The 18,090-nt window shown below is 36.9% G+C and overlaps 4 protein-coding genes and 1 pseudogene across 15 annotated transcripts in view; 2 read left to right on the top strand and 3 right to left on the bottom strand.

The window, feature by feature from the left end:
* LOC104827143 (probable tRNA (guanine(26)-N(2))-dimethyltransferase 2) overlaps positions 1 to 565 on the bottom strand; it is a 5,039-nt gene extending 4,474 nt beyond the window's left edge. Inside the window, exon 1 of one of the 2 annotated variants that reach the window (XM_010560230.1) lies at positions 285 to 565. In XM_010560230.1, coding sequence (XP_010558532.1) covers positions 285 to 380 — 96 coding nt within the window. In that variant the 5' untranslated portion in view covers positions 381 to 565. The remainder of the gene's footprint in view (positions 1 to 284) is intronic. The other variant, XM_010560229.2, reaches the window with a different exon arrangement.
* Positions 566 to 1,188: 623 nt separating this feature from the next.
* On the top strand, positions 1,189 to 2,536 carry LOC104827142 (annotated as a pseudogene).
* A 2,326-nt stretch (positions 2,537 to 4,862) lies between these two features.
* On the top strand, positions 4,863 to 9,144 carry LOC104827140 (developmental protein SEPALLATA 1). The gene is made up of 7 exons (XM_010560228.2): positions 4,863 to 5,600; positions 7,061 to 7,142; positions 7,294 to 7,355; positions 7,465 to 7,564; positions 7,859 to 7,942; positions 8,163 to 8,302; positions 8,777 to 9,144. Exons 1-7 carry the CDS (start codon positions 5,416 to 5,418, stop codon positions 8,868 to 8,870), a joined length of 747 nt encoding a protein of 248 aa, XP_010558530.1. The 5' UTR covers positions 4,863 to 5,415; the 3' UTR covers positions 8,871 to 9,144.
* A 203-nt stretch (positions 9,145 to 9,347) lies between these two features.
* On the bottom strand, positions 9,348 to 13,852 carry LOC104827139 (ultraviolet-B receptor UVR8). Of its 3 annotated transcripts, none has more exons than XM_010560225.2 (9): positions 13,674 to 13,851; positions 12,905 to 13,199; positions 12,112 to 12,305; positions 11,923 to 11,970; positions 11,762 to 11,834; positions 11,458 to 11,629; positions 10,494 to 10,925; positions 10,069 to 10,260; positions 9,348 to 9,655 (listed from the first exon to the last, which is right to left on the bottom strand). In XM_010560225.2, the coding sequence occupies exons 2-9, from the start codon at positions 13,158 to 13,160 to the stop codon at positions 9,589 to 9,591; spliced, it is 1,434 nt and encodes a 477-aa protein (XP_010558527.1). In that variant the 5' UTR covers positions 13,161 to 13,199; positions 13,674 to 13,851; the 3' UTR covers positions 9,348 to 9,588. The 3 variants fall into 3 exon arrangements, with proteins under 3 accessions (XP_010558527.1, XP_010558528.1, XP_010558529.1); XM_010560226.2 differs by having other exon boundaries at positions 12,905 to 13,185; XM_010560227.2 differs by lacking the exon at positions 9,348 to 9,655 and having other exon boundaries at positions 10,077 to 10,252; positions 13,674 to 13,852.
* Positions 13,853 to 14,129: 277 nt separating this feature from the next.
* On the bottom strand, positions 14,130 to 16,977 carry LOC104827138 (E3 ubiquitin-protein ligase At3g02290-like). 9 transcript variants are annotated; one of them, XM_010560224.1, is made up of 7 exons: positions 16,894 to 16,976; positions 16,315 to 16,567; positions 15,897 to 16,216; positions 15,541 to 15,692; positions 15,260 to 15,444; positions 14,927 to 15,036; positions 14,130 to 14,514 (listed from the first exon to the last, which is right to left on the bottom strand). In XM_010560224.1, exons 3-7 carry the CDS (start codon positions 16,014 to 16,016, stop codon positions 14,488 to 14,490), a joined length of 594 nt encoding a protein of 197 aa, XP_010558526.1. In that variant the 5' UTR covers positions 16,017 to 16,216; positions 16,315 to 16,567; positions 16,894 to 16,976; the 3' UTR covers positions 14,130 to 14,487. The 9 variants fall into 9 exon arrangements, with proteins under 9 accessions (XP_010558526.1, XP_010558517.1, XP_010558518.1 ...); XM_010560215.1 differs by having other exon boundaries at positions 15,260 to 15,692; positions 16,894 to 16,975; XM_010560216.1 differs by having other exon boundaries at positions 15,260 to 15,692; positions 16,434 to 16,567; positions 16,894 to 16,975.
* Between the last annotated feature and the right edge of the window lie 1,113 nt (positions 16,978 to 18,090).

Below are 18,090 nucleotides of genomic sequence, written 5' to 3'. Positions count from 1 at the left end.
ACATATATATATATATATATATATATATATATATATATATGCATTCATAGCAGTCAATTGTTAGCATGAAAGAATAACACTTGTCATCTAAAATTTATTCCTAATGGCTTCTTTAGGAATCAAACAAAAATCCAATAAACTCTGCATGTTTCAATACCTGGGAAAAGAAAAAGGAAAGAAATTGACAAATCAAACGAAACATCCAGTAGGAGATAACCTCAAAACTTCAAACTTGCAGAAAACAACTGGACGAGAAAAACGATCAGATGAGAAGATTTTGGAACCTGGGCCTTGTTGAAGAACACTTGGTTCTTCTTGTGCATGAGAATCTCCGCTTCTCCTTCCTTGACGACGGTATAATCACTGAGATCCGTTTCCATGGCTCTCTCACAAACCAAAAGTACACAAATTTAACCTCCGTCGGGATTTATAAGCTTGGAACCCGCAAGCCCGGCAACAAATATACGTCTAGAATTGATCGATAGAGATTTGGAAGAACCCTATATTTCCTGACTCCTCGAGTGTTTCAGAGGAAGAGAGGGTGTGGGTTTGTGCAGGAAGTTAATAAAACCCTACAACTAAAAAAAAATGGCCCTTTTTTCAAATTATATTTTTTTGGCACAATTCCATATTAATTTATGCAAAAAAAAAAAAACAAATGACGCATGTTATAGAATTGAAGAATCTTTTGGAGATTGCTTGAACACGGAATTTTATGCCGTGAAGATTTGGCAGGCTTTTAAGATAAAAATATGCATACATTAATCAAATTGATATTTATCACAGATGTACGATTGAATATATATAATATATATATATAATATAGCTATTGAAACTATTATAATGCAAATAATTTTTTTTACTATTCACTGTAAGGGCAAAAAAGCGACATCTTTCGATCCAATCCAGTGTCCACTTTACTCACCATTCCTTAAAGCCATGATTTCATTTGTTCATGTTTTGGATGCTTTGGGTAAAAATGATCACAATAAGAGATGTGGGGTCAGAATGAGAACAATTAAAAGATCAGAAACCCAAAAAGGTGGATTCACCTAAATGCGTTTTAATTACAACAACTCTTCAAAGCAATGACCAAAGTTAGAAATTGGAAAAACGCTCTAACCAACTGAGCTAATGGGCCAGTTGGATGTTCGCTATACATATAATATATTCTTTCACACAATAAGAATGCAGAATATTAAATGGAGCGAAATTGCTGGTTTCGCGGTGGGAACTCTGATTCTGATTCTCGGCGCCACAATCGCTGCTCTCCTAAAGTTGATGCTTTCATCGCCGCTTCTGAGAGAAGGTGATTTTGTACTTCATTTCATTACATCGATGGTTCTGGCTAACTCGTGTGTTTTTTTCTTCCGAGTTGCTTTTCATGTTCCAAGTGAAACCCATGTCGTAAAATTTCGGGTTTCTTCCTCAGAAATTTGGGATGAACATGTATCTTTTTCTTGTCAGAGTTTATGCGAGTTTGTTTCTGTTGTGACTGTAGGAGATTGTATGGATTGGCGATGAATGTGGGAAAATCTTGAACATGAAAAATCAAAACGAGAATCGTTTGCATGATTTCTGGATCGGTCTTGCAAATGAGACTAACTGGGTATTGGAAAGTTTCCTTCTTTTCCCACAAAATTTGCATACCGTATGCTGAAATTGTCAGATCACAGCCTTTGCGATGTATCTACAAATAACAGGCTTCCAAATCACAGAGCTTGCTTTGTTGCTAGTTTTCCTCAATTTCAAGTCCCAATTTTTAAGTTTCTTCACAGTTGATAGTATACTGCTCAAAGAATTTCAGTTGTGCTCTGGCTATGTGTTTTTTTATGCATCAAGTTCTGTTATATTTCCTTTGCACATGGGGATTCAGGTGTTGAATCATGCTGGTGCTCAAAGAAAAGCTGTTCATATGGGTAACTATGATTATGCCATTGGAAAATATAGCCTTTGGAAGGAAACAAATAGACGCACAAGCATCTCTAATGTTTGATGATGTCGTTAATGGCTTAGATTAGGTCAGAAAACCAGTAGACATAGGGGGATCTGCATGGCTGCAACCAGGCTAGATTATAACTTTGTCGAAATTATATAAATCTGTGATAAACTGTTAGTAAATGAATCCACCTTTTGTGCCAAAGACTCCCATAATCTCATTTAGTAACAACTTTGCATGATCTTTTTACGGAGAATGGCATTTGAAAAACTTGCAGATCTCTCGGAATGTGCGGAAAATGCAGCAATCTTAAGATGGTAGCATGTGGGCGCTGCAAAGGGACAGGATCGATAGAATCGGGAGGACCCTTTGGCTTTGAGTTCGATCTTATAAGAGAGTCATCAGAAAGAAAACCAGTCACATGGAGCAATTGCCAAGCCAAGGGCTGTTTCCCCTGCCCCAAGCGCTCAAAATGCTTGATTCACTGATCAGACACGAAGCTGGTTAATGTATTTGCATGGGCTGTAACCTCCAATATATTATGTTGCAAACTCGTAACCCTTTTGACCACAGATCAAATGAAGCGTTCCTTATCCATATCATAAAGTCTCTTCTCTTGTTCCAGTTCTTGATGGATGTGTTCTTGTTTGAAGATCTTGAGAATTTCTGCAGGTTTAGCTCGTGATCTTCCCGTGACCAAACCACTAACAAGATTAGGTTCATATGTATTGCATGATGGACCAAACGAAATAACCTCTGCACGTCAATGGAACTCTGATTCTTGAATCGAATCTGTAATAACAAAAGCAAAGTTCATCTTTGTTAATTAACAAAGGGAGGGAGGAAATGGGAGGCAGAGATGTTAAATCAAAAGAGACAAGTCACTGATGGGGAAGGAGGCTTTGGCTGAGGCAGCACGCCTTCACCGACAAAAAAATAACAAATGAGAACTCGACACGTGTCCATCAGAGCTCTGTCCTCCCCTTGTTACGTAATTTCACTGTTCAGATTCCGCCGTCTGTGACATTGTACGGACCTCCCACGTCACCTGATCGTTCCTCTCGTTTATAAGATTCTCTGCTCAGTTAGTATACACTCTCATCTCAACACCCTTTTTTTTTTCATTTTGATTGTTTTATATTTTTACCTCACATTTATTTTTATAGCGTTTCGTAAATTTTTTAATTCTATAAAAAAAATAGGGGGAAAACCAAATCAATTTAAATTATTTTGTCCATTGGTTGTTGCATGGCAGTTCGTTTTTTCTTTCAATTTTGTGGGTGACATCTAAGTTTTTACTGATATACTGTCTACTAGCTGATGATATATGTATATGTATGTATGTATGCATGCATGCATGCATATAAGATATCAAATATGCCCAAACAATAAGGTCTTGAATTACGGCTACGTACGTTTATTGCTTTGCCCTAGTTGGATTCACCTAAATGCGTTTTAATTACAACAACTCTTCAAAGCAATGACCAAAGTTAGAAATTGGAAAAGAATTAGAGATTTCTATTTCAAGAACAACATTTTTCTATCCAAGATTTTCTTGGCGCGGAGGAAAAGTCTAATTTTCTTATTATTGGAAAACGTCATAAAGGAGTGTGTAATTCACAAATAACTTGTTTTGCATGGTATATTTCTCATGCATGTTATTTTCCACGTAAATATATGTAATAACTCTACGTAAACAATTAGATTAGATGTTCCGCGCCTAAATTTTCTCCGATGCATAAAGCTTACCAAAATAAATGATCATTTGAAATAATTTTTTATTATATATTTTATGGAATCTTTTGTTTTGATAAATAATGTGCCACATAAAAACCCTTTGTTTGTTTAGGTTATCTAATTTGTCTAAAATCTCATAATATTATTTTGGTTAAACATGGGGGATTAGAGGGTTTTCGTATTTTTTCTAAAATGGAAAAAGGATTACAAACAGAAGGGACCAATAGGAAGGCGACACGTAAAGATCCGTTTTTAAGGTAGGCAATGCTTTTCTGTGGCATATGAAGACTACTCGGGAAAATGAAGATAGATATTGGTGCTTTCATTAATTGTAGAAACATAATATATATATATATATATATATAATTCACATTTCCACGCGCTTTGTATCTACCACATGCACTTGGTTTCCCCTTCTCTTGCAAGCATTTGTACACTTTAAATGAAATGTAATTTGATTCATGCATACAACAAAACAATATAAATAATGTATATATATATATATAAATGTTTTTGTAATGAAAGAACTTTTAAAATAATGATCAAAGTGAGAAACTAGTTTCTTAAAAAGAGGATGTTTGTTTATGTAAAGTTTAATTATAAAATATTACCGAATTTCTTTTTACTATACATTGTTTAGAGAGAATGATTCCAAATTATGTTTTAAATTAGTTGAAAAATTCCTGTAATATAATTTTAGCTGTTTATCAGGGAAATGTTTTAGATTAAAAATCATGCAAGTCAAATAACCGATTGACAGTTAAATATATATTTTAAATTATTTTTCTTTATATCATTCTTACTATTATATATTTGGTATGAAAATTTTCAACATATGATATTTTAGAAGTCTTTCTCTCTCTCTCACGCACACACGTGTACATCCATATATATATATATATATCGGCAGTGTTCATTTATTTTGCTAGTCATATATAATACATAATACATTTGGTTATATGGGAAAGTAGGTTAGGCATACCAAAAGGAGTGGCCAATATATATATATATATATATATATGTGCATGTATATATGTTTTTATAACCCTAATTCAATTCTAATTGAAGAGAAGTAAAGATATTTTATTTTATATTCATTTTCCTGCTTTGTTTTCCGGAAGTTGTGATGAAATGATTCACTCAATGAATGAGAAGAGCACAACTGGCGTTTGGATCACACGCGCCAAGGGAGAGACTGGAAATGAGATTCTTCTAGTGAGAGATGGGAGGAAAGAAAAGATTAAAGAGAGCGTAGAGAGAGATGTCTGAATGGAAACAACTCCAGATATATCACCAAACCCTAACCTCTCTCACCTCACTCAAATTTCTTATCTTCTTCACCTTGTCTTAGTCTTTAGATTCACGGAAAAGCTTCTTAGATTCAAAATCCCAGAGAGAAAAAAAGAAAAGATCCAATCAAGAAACAGAAACCCTAAAATAAATCAACCCAAGAAGAGGGAAGAATTTCCCAGAAAAAGATACAGTTTCCTCTTCTTCTCCCTCTTTGATTCTCTCTCTTGTTTTCCCTAGGGTTCTTTTTCAAACCCATCTAGCTTTTTTCCCACTTGATTCGATTTTACAGGCAGACCCATATCCCAAAAGCTCAAAAAGCTCAGATCTTTACCCAGAAAAAAAGATATACCCGACTCGTGTTTTGTGTCCGTATATATATATAAACACATCTCATATACCCATATTTGTGTATATACATATAAGTGGAAACTTGGGATATAACAAAAATGGGGAGGGGTAGGGTTGAGCTGAAGAGGATAGAGAACAAGATCAACAGACAAGTGACGTTCGCTAAGCGTCGAAACGGGCTGTTGAAGAAAGCTTATGAACTCTCTGTTCTTTGCGATGCCGAGGTTGCTCTCATCATCTTTTCCAACCGTGGCAAGCTCTACGAGTTCTGCAGCTCCTCCAAGTACGTACATACTCTCACACTCCAATCTCTCTCTATATATATATATGTATATGTGTATGTATATATTATATGCAGATGTGTTTGTTCGCGCCTGTTTTTTTTTTTTTTTTTTTGGGGGAAAAACTCATGTTATTGGTTAGATCTGTTCATAGATCTTTCATCTAACGGCGTGAAAAGTTTCTACTACATAAGCAATTCAACTTTCTGTTTCTTCATGAACTCTTTTTCATCATGTGGGTGGTAAGCTTTGTGTGTGGAACTTTGAAACCAAGATTTATTTTCTTGAAATTGGAATATCATGTCAGGTTTTCTGATTACTTGATTGTTTCTACTGAAACAAAGGGTTTGTTTTTGTTTTTGTTTCTATTAAACAAAAAGTTCCGATCTTGAGTTTCGGAACGTGTTCCCTTCACACGAACTTTCAAATTTTTTCCCCCATTGCTATTTGGATCATTCATTTGCCCATGTTTTTCTTGTTATAGATTTAGATCTCAAAAATATTTCAAAGGGATAATTTTTTGCAATCAATAGCAACGATGATAAACGTTGTACAATGAGTAACATTATCTCAAATCAGAGCCAAATCCATATTAATGTCATTGTCTTTGTGATAAATATTCATGGATTTCAATAAAATAGTGTATATATATGTCTCCATGTTGATGTATATATGTTTATGTATCCATTTTGCTGTGATTGGAGGGATAAAGACACGGATCTCAATAAAATAAGGACCCAATGTAAAAAATTGCGGTTCCATGCATTAACCAGTCTCACCTCATCATGCAATATAAAATTAATCTTAAGCACCGAGAATGGTTGAGATATCAAGAAAATTACTATATTATTTTTCATTTATGAGATGAATTATCAGATTATCAAATGTCAAATCGGATTACGGGTGCCCATTTAAAAACATTGTTAGTTTTTTGGACGTTTGAAATATTTATGGTTTGGATAAGGGATAGATATTATAAGACCGATGGAAATGCGCATGTATAGATATGATAATATATATCATATATGTATTTGATCTATTTGTATCTGAATGCATGGTGATATATATCAACTTCTGTTCTTTTATGTTGCTTGATAAAGGAAAAAACTGGTTATTTAGGGAGGTAAAAGTTGAACGTTAGGCTAGACTGATCATGCATATATATATATATATATATATGCGTGTTATGCATGTGTTTACGCTGGTATATGTATCTGCATAATGATGATTATGATACGTGAGTCTCTGTTGCAGACTCTCGCCTTTTAGCACAGCTGTACTGATCATGTATACATACATACATATATATATATATATGTTCCTTGTTTCTGGAGATAGCTAGGGTTTGCCTTTAAAACATGCCCACTGCTCATTGATCCCTCCCCACATGTAGCTAGGGTTTTCTCATGGAACAACTTCTGTTTGAAGTCCATATCTCTTAACCCTTTCCTTGATTCTTCAGCATGCTCAAGACACTCGAACGGTACCAGAAGTGCAGCTACGGCTCCATTGAAGTGAACAACAGACCTGCAAAAGAACTCGAGGTTTCTCGATTTGATCTAATTTCTCAGATTTTTTGGATATAAAAAACCCTTAAAAAGTGAACCTTTGGCTTAAAAAGTTTTCATCTTTTTCACAGCCCAAATCAATCAATCTTCCAAAAAGTGTAACATACTCTGTCCCTCGATGTTTCAGAACAGTTACAGGGAGTATCTGAAGCTGAAGTCCAGATATGAGGGTCTGCATCGTCAACAGAGGTACATATAAACTACGTACTTTACATGCATCATGCATATAACTGCTGTACATATCTGTGCGCGGTTTTATATATAACGGTGCCTTTGTGTATATATATGTATAATGCAGAAATCTCCTTGGAGAGGATTTGGGACCTCTGAACTCAAAGGAGCTTGAGCAGCTTGAGCGTCAACTAGACAGCTCTCTTAAGCAAGTTCGCTCCATTAAGGTAATTTCCATATGTAATCTCTATACTGAGACAAATTGTTATAGACATTACAACTGATGTCCAAATTCATATGATTCTGAAACAAAGACTTCCTAGATACCGTACCCAAGTGACAAGTAAACGACTAACTCCTGAGTGTTTGTCTACTGAACGCTGTGTCGAGACATGTTCAAGAGTAGATGCGAAAATTTTCCATTGCTTCTCTCGTTTAATGAGATTAAGCTCTTGCAAATACGTTTATCGATTTTCCAGATGCGGTTTTATAACTTTTTTTTTCCATATGATCGATTGCAGACACAGTCCATGCTTGACGAACTTTCTGATCTCCAAAACAAGGAACAAATGTTGCTTGAAGCCAATAGAGCCTTGTCAATGAAGGTACCGTACATATGTTGTATTGTGGTAATTCTTTTAGAATATTCTCTATATATCTGATATTTTGCTGTGTCATTTGAGATCTTGTAACTCAAGAGTATGTATGAAAGGTGTCCTAAAAGTCTATCTCTACGTCGTATCTTCAACATAAATGGCTGTGAATTATGCTTGTGCAAGTGAAATTTTTCGCTGGCTTTATGGCGGTGGAAATGTAATTATACAGCTGGAAGAAATGGTCGGAGCAAGAACTCATCAATTTGGAGGGGCATGGGAAGGGAGTGAGCAGAACGTTTCGTACGGGCACCAGGCACAGTCACAGGGACTATTCCAGCCTCTTGAATGCAATCCGACTTTGCAAATCGGGTAAGCAAAGCATCCTTGTTCTGACATCTGCAGTTCAAGTTCTGTCTTCACAAAAACACCCATGCTCTACTACCTTGTTTAAGTTCTGCCTCATTCGCCGTTTTGTAGCCGAGAAACGCAGTCATTTTTATTGTTACCAAAGAGGACAATGCATTAAGCTTTAATGGAGCAGACATTTAACAGTTTGTCTAAGCAGGATTGCCATTGTTGTATATACCTTGAAAACTATATATATGTTCTTTAAGAAGTTCACAACTGTTTGGCTATGCTGCTTTGAATATGAACTTAATATCCAAAAAAGGGAAACTTGTCAAAATCCTCGGATCTGGTTTGGTTTCAGATTTTGATCTGCTGTAAACTCGTGTTATTTACTACTGTCAACATCTTTGATTCAGTTATTTTTACTGTGTATACATTCTCCTTTTGATTTCTTCTATGGTAACCCCAAGCTGTTCATGTTGTGGTAATAAACAGATACAATAATCCGGTGTGTTCAGAGCAGATGGCTGCAACAACACAAGCTCCTGTCCAAGCGGGTAACGGCTACATCCCTGGTTGGATGCTCTGATGCCGAGACAACCTCAAAGAACCTTAAAGATCTGAAAAAAGACAGAATGGATTTTTTTATGGTGAAGAAGACTACTTGTCTATGCAATTTGACTGCTTCAAAGGTATATATGTACTGCTATATATCCTGTTTCCATATGCATAAGTCTGGATTTGTAGACAAAAGTGGCCTAAGACTCTCTGTTCCTGGATTTTAATGTTGTGTGAAATGTCCTGTAAACTTTTAACATTTTCCCGGACTGATATTCTGTTCTTATCTAGAACTTAGCGCTTTCCTCTGGATGTGGTATTGGCATCATCTGCATATTTATGTGCAGAGACTGCACTCATAACCACAAGAACATTGAAGAAGATCATGTCTTGGTTCGCATACTGTTTCTGATCATTTAACGTCAGTGACAGTATCAAAGGTTAGCTATCGGTAAGCTTCTTGCAATGGACATCAAACCAAACCAAACCAAGTTAACAGTTCTGAGCTAAACAGGGAAAGAGCTCACTAAGAACACTTCATCGTACACAGATTTATTCCAAGGGTTTCTGCAACCACATACAAATGTATATTACAGTTATTGGCTCTCACAGGAGAGTCTCGCTTTTGAGGAAGACCTTTTGGTTCAGCTGAAACAATGGGGCTTTTTCTGGTTTTTATACATTTATGATTTGGTCAACTATGATATAACTTACAAGATTAACAGTCCTAGAGTCAGGTCGGCAGATCCTTAGAGCCTTCCACCGCATGTTTCATCTTCCTCGTGATCAAGGTGGCCAGCATCAAGCAACTGTTCCCTGGAAAGTGGAAACACGTAATTCACTTGTTTAGCTTTGCATTCTTTCTTGTGTTTGAAAATGCAGAAGATCAAGGATGCATAGAGAATTCAGAAATTTGTGGCAGCTTTCCTGGTTTAGAGTCTCACTAAAAATCGGTGATCACAAAGTTTTGCAAACCAGAACTCACGGGTACTGTTCTTTAGGTGGGTAAAACCGGTTTAGTCAGATTTTCTTCATGGTTTATAAGGGAACTATTTAGATGGAGATATGCACAACATCGGTACACAGAATCAAATTCTTGAGTTTCAGAAGGAAGAAAGCAACTTCTTTCTTGGACATAGCGTGCTTCATGAGCAAATACCCGGAAAAACCAAAATCTGCTTGCACAAAAAAAAAAGGAAAACCTTGCAAGTTCTCTGAGATTCTTTTACCTGAGTCTTTCGCAGAGGCGGGCTAAAGCTTCAGACCCCATCCTAGAGGCAACATCCTGAATCTTCAAAGCATTTGAGACTGTCACACTCTCTGCCAGCTGAAATTCACACAGCTCCTTCAATGAGAATGCATCGGTTAACACAGCCGAATGCCCACCTCCTGCTGCTAATTTCCTCACTTGTCCTACACACCTGACAGTGTATCACTTCCATTAATCTAACTTGGAGCTAAACAACTCAATCTCTCAATGCTTGCATCACATTCAGTATATTCCTTTGCTCAGTTAAAGATAACGAATCTCAACTACGTTTTCCCAAATGTCTATGCAAATAAATAATCTTTCCGCAAAAACCGTAACATCCTTTAGAGATGGAGATTGTGTAAGTAATTTCTAATCTGAAAAGGACCTGGCTTGGGGCCATACCAGTCAACCGGAGATGGGAACCAAGCATACGAGGATTTGTCATTGGCTGCCTGACCATAACTATTGTAACCCCACCCGCGAATCCGTCCATCTTTCATATAAACGAGGGTGTGAGAATGTCCACAAGCAACAAGCTGTACATCGATTGGGATGACTAAAGCTGGGACATTGCGGAGGAGCATTTCGGTCCCACCCAAAATGCATGAAAAGAAACCAGATTGAGGGCCCAGGCCTAGCTGCCCTGCTTGGCCACCGCCCCAAGCATAAAGTGCTCCATCGGAAGATAAAGCACATGTGTGAACACCGCCACAAGAAACTTCTTTCACACACAAACTATCAAGCCCAGCCACTCGCCTTGGTATTAACTCTTTATCCCCGACTTGAAGGGAAATATGCCCAAGTTGACCCATGCTTCCTAGTCCCCAAGTGTAACTGCAAAATTTAGCGGAAAGAAATTAGCAGTGGGCACTGAATAAGGCAACGTTAACAGGAACAAGATAGTTTCCAAGACAAATTCATGCAAAGTTTTTGCTCCGATGAATCAAATCTACTTAATGTGCTGACACTCAAACTAGCCAAGAGGTGAAAACCCAACATGCAACCAAGCTTCCTCAAGCTGAGAAGAAAAAAGTGGAAAACAGCAATAACTGGGCACAGTTTATTGTCAAAAGGATCAAGTTATTAGCATAAAAAGGATGCTTTATCACAAAAGGAACTGGGTAAAAATGGATTCCACGACATGATCAAGCCAAAGAGAAGGAGACTTGCATAGTCGAATGTCAGGATGCATATCTGTTTCCTGAAGCATCCCCCTGTCTGCTTGCTAGGATGCGAAATATCCCCATCAGTAGATTTTCCCCGACCCTTCACATAGAGTTTACTCATTCCATGTGGAAAACCACAGATTTTTTCAAACCTAAATAGAAAACACCTCAATCTAGAAAAAGGCCTTCAGATAACTTACACCTCGCCTTTTTCAGATACAGCAGCAGTGTGGTACTCCCCACATGAAATTTGAGCAATCTTCACAAGCTCGGGGGCTTCATCAAGGAATTTGGCATACGCAGCTATCAGACGAGGTGCCTGTAGTCCTTCAGAAGTGACTCCTCTACCGAGTTGGCCATGTTCATTATAGCCTTATTCCGTGAAGGACAGAAGTTCAAAAGATCATACACCAGCTTAGACAAGAAGAGGTTCGTAAAAATACTCTGGTCTAAATTCCAAATAAACAGTTTAAGATCTTAAAAAGTTATCTCAAAGTTCCTTACCCCAGGCTTGAAGAAGGCCTTCCTCTGATAGAGCCACAACATGAGCTGTCCCACAAGACACTTGTCGAATTGCCTATGACACGGGATATGTTCACGTCCAGTTTATATCAGTTCTAAAACTTGATTCCAATATTAAGGAGAAAGGTGATGTGAATACATACCGTCTCAGCAGGAAAAGCCCCAGAAAATAGACGTGGCAAATTTGATCCCTGTAATGAAAAAGTTAAGAAAACGAAAAACTGTCGACGCAGGAAAAGCCCCAGAAAATAGACGTGGCAAATTTGATCCCTGTAATGAAAAAGTTAAGAAAACGAAAGAAAATAACAGCAACGGAACAAAATCACTCTTACCTGATTTTGGCCCCAAACCCAGAGCCTGCTCATGGATAGAGTTCCATCATTTTCACGGGGTTCTGCAATTGCAGCAGTGCAAAATGCTCCACAGGAGACAGATTTTACAAACTCTGACTGCAGATGCTTCACTTTCTTTGGGCGTTTCCTGCCAACCTCGGTTCCATCCCCAAGCTGACCATATTCATTGGCACCTAAAAATGAGGATTTTGGAAGTGTTAAAAACATTCATCTCATCAAATAAATTTTGGATTTTGTCATAAAAACTTCAAAAAGATTTGGAAGGAAAGGGCATCGAGAAGTGTAAAACAATGGCCGCAAAGGATTACAGGAACACAGTAATCTTTCTCATGAAAACTCAAAATTTACCAAAACAAAAAAACAGAGCCAACTAATAATGCTGAAAGTGACACAAAACAAAAAATGAAAACGGCATACCATGAATCTGTGTTGAAGACACCTTTCAATGAACTATATATCTTTAACAACGGTAAATATGAATCCTATTCATGAAAGAGGAAAGGGTTCAAATTTTATACACCTCCATGATAAACTTCGAGATAACAAAGTCACAGCACCAAGAACATGATACAAGAAGAGAATGGCATATTTCCAGATAACAACAATGCAGAACGAAGTTCATAAGCTAATGACATACTTCTGGATAACATCATCACAGCACCACGAACATGAGATGAAAATACAATGACTGTAATCACGGAACTTTTAGGAAACTCAACCAGAAACAAAAAGAAAACAGATGTTTTGAGTTTATAAAAATCCAAAGACAAACCCCATGTAAAGAGAGATCCATCTGATGCAACTGCAGAGGTATGTTCCCGACCGCAAGCAATATCCAGCCAACGGGAATTCGCACCAGATGGACAGCCAAACAAATCAGGAGGGAGCTGCTTCGGGATACGTAAAAGCTTCTCTTTTCCGTTCCTGCCCGTTTGTCCACTCTGATTATAACCCCACACATATATGGCACTCTTGGTCGGGAGAGTTACAGGGGAAGCAGTTTCACCAATGATTTCGTTGATATCCATTCGTGAATCGTAATCCCCTAAAAGCCTGAAATATATCCACTGCTAACTCAATCGCGTTAAGAGTTTTGATGGGTTTATACTGCTATTTTCCAGAAAGAAATATCGGAAAATCATGCATGAGCTATATCCAGCATTGATCCGATGAAATCCCGAGAAAAATGCACAAGAAGATAATCACACGAGAAAGTGTGAGACTACATTCATCATTATTTATCATAGAAGAAGAAACCGACCACAGATTCAAAACTTTTGACCTGGGAAATCAGCTGAAATGATCACGAATCAAGCAAGATTTTCAATACCCATTCCAAAAGCAATCACAAATTCAATGGAGAGGAAGAAGAATTCGCACATACTTCAAACCCACGACTCTTCCCTGTAGCCAAAGGGAAATCTTGGCATACAACACGCAATACCCATCTCGATTCACGAGAATATAATGAAAATTCACGGATTCGAAAGTTAAATACAACAGACGGAATCGATCCCGGGAAAAAAAAATCTGAAAAGTACCTTGGATACTGAAAGAAACAATGTATGAATCGGTTGGACTGGATTGAGCTTCTGCAAGAGAAAAATCTCAACTTTTTTCCGTTGGTCGTTGTAATTTGCAAACCGAGGGAAGAGATGTAATAAGGGGAGGGGAGAGAGAGAGAAAGAGATTGTTGTTCCGAGAGATCGGGAGCGCTTCCGATATTTACAACACGAGAATCAATTTTCCGAAACTTTACATATAAAGCCTCCTATTTGTTGTTTCTTATGTTACAATCACATACTTTTTATGAACCACTTTAGACCCTATTAGTATTTTTTTTTTGGGCCAATGCTCTTAAATATCATTTTACATGATAGATTACATATATTTGAAATTGTAATCAAATAAAAACAATAATAATAATCTATATAATGTTAGTTTCCCATCCCTTGTTCTGCAATGATGTATATGATAAATTAGGGAAAACACATAAATTTCGACCACCAACTTCAGATCATACTATACTAACAAAGCCAAGCCCAGCAATAATATATCACAAGCTGTCACATGAAACACATGAGCTAATTCATCCAATGCCAGTGATGTAACAAAGGCATGTATTAGAAACACCATCCACATAGAATTACCACAAGCAGCACTGCAACAAATACACAGTGTTCTTCTGGGTTCCTCTTGTGTTTCTTGTTTATTGGGGTTCCTCATAAGGTAACTGTGCAGGAATATATATATGTATATGTATATATATATATATTCATATTTACCATTAGAAAAGAACAATATTCACAAACATAAAGCAATCTACGCATCCCTGCTTCATCTCCTCGCCGATGATCATGGTGTTTCGTTGAATTCCATCACCTGCAAACAACAAAATCTCAGAAAAGGAGAAGACTTTCTGATCGAAACATGAACTATCCTCTGTTTCAGGAAGTGTTTCAATCTTATATTGAGCTCTAGCAGAAAATATTATTCTTCTTCCTCCTATATATCGGACTTTTTTTTTTGGCAGAACATACGGTTTCTGTTCTGTCTTGAAACAGCTACACAAGTTCAGGGTTAATTAAACCTTTTTTCTCTTTTCATGTCAATTGTCTTGAAGATCACAGACCTCCTTGTTCATACTGTTGTTTCTTAAAGAAGATGAAAAGAAAGAGAATCCCCGACGGATGAGAAGGCGAAGAAATTACAGCAGAGATACCGGTCAAAGCCATGGTAGAACATGCGAAAAACAACAGAAAATTCGCACAAAGATTGAGAAGAGAAGTGTTACCTTTCCACAAACAGGACAGTTTTCACTTCTCTCCATCCACTCGTAAATGCAGCCGAGGTGGAAATGATGAGAACACTTAGTAACAATCTTGGGGTTCTCCAAAGTATATTCTGCACACAAAATTGAATGCGGTTTCGAACTTAAACACATTGCTTTTGGAATTTCATATATTTGGGTTTGATGTGAAGAACCAGAGATCGTCCCTGATGTAAAGTACAAAACTTGGCTTAAAGAAAGAAAAGAATCTAGTGATATGCATATCCATAAATGAACAGAAATAATGGCAATGTAATAGAAATATGCAGACGTGAATGAAAATTAGATATGGTTTACCTTCAAGACATGTCGGGCAGACATCTTCATCTTCAGACAATATATACATGCTCTCAGTACCAGCCTTCGTCTTTGATTGCAAGATCCTCAACGTGGATTTAGAGTACTCTTCTTTGGAACCGTCTTCAAGAACAGACTGACTAGCCCGTTTGCCCCCTCCCCCGCCAAAAGATTCAGAATCCACACTGTTATTGCTTCTCAAGGGTTCAGATTCTTCATGGGAATGATTTGAACCCTTCTCACGTCTTGAGACAAGTGAATCACGTGGTGATCGAAAGTACCTAGGATCAGCATCGTAAGGCAGAGGCCTTGGGGTAGAACGGAATGCATCGGACAGAAAGTTGTCATGTGAAGCAGAGGAAGTTATTGATGCCGGAGATTGAAGGGAGGACGGGAGTGAACGGGTTTCCCCTCGTCTGAATAAAGAGATGTACTGCCAAAACAGGGTTGCAAAAAAATCTCACCTTTTATGGATTCGAGCCAGGAGAGTTAACCTTAGTAACAAGCATTTAGGACAAAAGAGTTCAACTAAACCTAACATTGTCATCACTGACGATGAATTGTTCTTACCTGTAAATTCAACTAAACCCGGTAATAAACCCAACCATGAATTGTAAGAGGAAGCACATGAACATACCACGTTTAGAAAATTATGAGCAAGGCACCTCAAGCATGGGCAGTTCCTATATACAGAGCTGCTCGGATTAATGTACTCTTCAAAATCCTCGACCCGGAAACAAGAACAAACACCACCCATCTTCCCAGTCAACTCTTCTTTCCTTTTATGCTAATATGAATATTTCTTATATCATGCCCGAGCCACCAAAGCCATTCACATTACCAAGATTCAACAAAAACTCCTCGATCCTCTCCAACAACGACTGTGAACTTTCTATTTATAGAACTCCCATGGCCCAAAGTATTGGCAGACAAGCTGCTTCATGTTTTCCAAGCCACCTGCAGAGTGAACATGAATGTTTTCCAGTATAAGTAGAGATGCAGTAAAAGATCTCAGAAACGACAAGCTAAAAAACTGATCATGGCTGGAGTCAAACCTCAACAAGTGCATCAAACTCATCTGAAGACACGGAAATCTAATTCCTTTTCGGCAGAAACTGGGAGTTTTTCGATCTAAATCAAATGCTGACATAGCTAACATAAAGGGAGAAAGTACCCGCAAGAACCATTACGAAGTAACTGAAACAATTCCACTATCATTAGCCCACGGAACCCATCTGCAGAACCCGGTGCTTCACTCAGGAGAGTCAGATCGGGGAAGTGGAACGCATGCAATTAACCAATTGAAACCTAAATTAGGTGAATTCCATGAAAAAGTTTAAAAAAATATATGGTAAACTTGTTTCATTAGGAGAAACAGACAGAACCCACTACAGATTAGGCAAAACCCATTCCGAATAACTTCAACGATTAGAGCAAACAGAAGACATGAAGGACAAAAGCTCCGAAATTTGACAAGGAAATGGGCAAAACAAACGCGACCCAAAAGAACGTTGGCAAGAAAGAGAAAACATATGAGATCATACCGATCGGCACCGATCATAACCCATCTCCAATACTTTACTAAGAATACAGATTTAAGGAGAAAACACTAGAATTGAGAGAAAAGTATTAACCTTCGACGGATTGAAAATGATATGCGACGAGGCAAAGAAATGACTGGAAAAGTTCCCCGATCGGAACTGTCGACGAGAGAGAGAGAGAGAGAGAGAGAGAGAGAGAGAGAGAGAGAGAGAGATGGAGACAGAGAGCCGACGAGGGACCCAAAGACGGGTGAAGTGAAATTTCAACTTTTATAAAATGAAAAAAAAGACATAATTTGTTGAGATTCAAAGAGAATTAAAAAAGCAGAATTTTAGGAAAGCGATGAACAGTGTGTAAATGTGTAGTGGTTGCAGAGTTGGGTGGGTGTTGTTATATATATATATATATATATATAGAGAGAGAGAGAGAGAGAGATCAATCCTTGTGCATTTGCATCTAAACCTTTTAACCAAAATCATTTTAAAATCTTATTTTTTTAAATTTTTCTATGAAATTTTTTATATTTTTTGTGTGATTGGAACTCGCAAATGTGATCTTTTGTATCTCCTAATTACTAGTTCCATATAGTAATCCTTATAAATGCTACAACATTAAAAAACTATATAATAAACTGATTCGGATACAAATCTTGAACATTAAAACATAGTGATAAAACATTAGAATATTAATACAAAAAAATACAAAAAAATCTTTTACTAAAGGGAAAATGACATTTTCCTACACTAACTTTGCAAAATGTGACCTTTTCCTACACGAATTTTTAATTTGACAAAAAACTACACCAAATTATCAAATGTGCCAAATTGATACACGAACTACCCGATTTAACTGTAATTTCCTACACAATCCGAAAACGGTGTTAAGTGTCCGTTAACCGCTGACATGGCATGCCACGTGGCGGCTGACGTGGCACACCACATAGATTTTTTGCCACATCAGCATGCCACGTCATATTTTTAAAAAAATTCCGAAAAATATGAAAAAAATCGATTTTTTTTTTAAATTTAAAATAAAATAAATAAATAGCAATATATATATATATATTCATATATATTCATATCTATATACAAATAAAAATATAAATATATATAATCTTATATAAAAATATATAACTATATATATACAAAATAAAAAACATACACATATATATACAAACATCTATACAAATATATATAAATATACATACAAACAAATATAAACATAAATACTTCTATGTATATATATATCTATATATATCAAATAAAAATATACACATATATACATGCATT

Source organism: Tarenaya hassleriana, unplaced genomic scaffold, assembly GCF_000463585.1.
Source record: "Tarenaya hassleriana unplaced genomic scaffold, ASM46358v1 Cleome5, whole genome shotgun sequence".
Taxonomy (NCBI): Eukaryota; Viridiplantae; Streptophyta; class Magnoliopsida; order Brassicales; family Cleomaceae; genus Tarenaya; species Tarenaya hassleriana.
The sequence above is the reverse complement of the archived record's forward strand: the minus strand, read 5'-3'. Positions and strand labels throughout refer to the sequence as shown.

What these genes read in the sequence shown, in the direction of transcription:
- LOC104827140 (XM_010560228.2), top strand. Translation starts at nt 5,416, where the DNA reads ATGGGGAGGGGTAGGGTTGAGCTGAAGAGGATAGAGAACAAGATCAAC. An exon ending in GAGTTCTGCAGCTCCTCCAA is followed by an intron (nt 5,601 to 7,060) that starts GTACGTACATAC and finishes TTGATTCTTCAG; the next exon opens with CATGCTCAAGACACTCGAAC. An exon ending in GGTCTGCATCGTCAACAGAG is followed by an intron (nt 7,356 to 7,464) that starts GTACATATAAAC and finishes TGTATAATGCAG; the next exon opens with AAATCTCCTTGGAGAGGATT.
- LOC104827139 (XM_010560225.2), bottom strand. Translation starts at nt 13,160, where the DNA reads ATGGATATCAACGAAATCATTGGTGAAACTGCTTCCCCTGTAACTCTC. An exon ending in TGGATCTCTCTTTACATGGG is followed by an intron (nt 12,306 to 12,904) that starts GTTTGTCTTTGG and finishes CCTCATTTTTAG; the next exon opens with GTGCCAATGAATATGGTCAG. An exon ending in GGGTTTGGGGCCAAAATCAG is followed by an intron (nt 11,971 to 12,111) that starts GTAAGAGTGATT and finishes TTTTCATTACAG; the next exon opens with GGATCAAATTTGCCACGTCT.
- LOC104827138 (XM_010560218.1), bottom strand. Translation starts at nt 16,016, where the DNA reads ATGGGTGGTGTTTGTTCTTGTTTCCGGGTCGAGGATTTTGAAGAGTAC. An exon ending in CTCATAATTTTCTAAACGTG is followed by an intron (nt 15,693 to 15,896) that starts GTATGTTCATGT and finishes CTGTTTTGGCAG; the next exon opens with TACATCTCTTTATTCAGACG. An exon ending in CTGCCCGACATGTCTTGAAG is followed by an intron (nt 15,037 to 15,259) that starts GTAAACCATATC and finishes TTTTGTGTGCAG; the next exon opens with AATATACTTTGGAGAACCCC.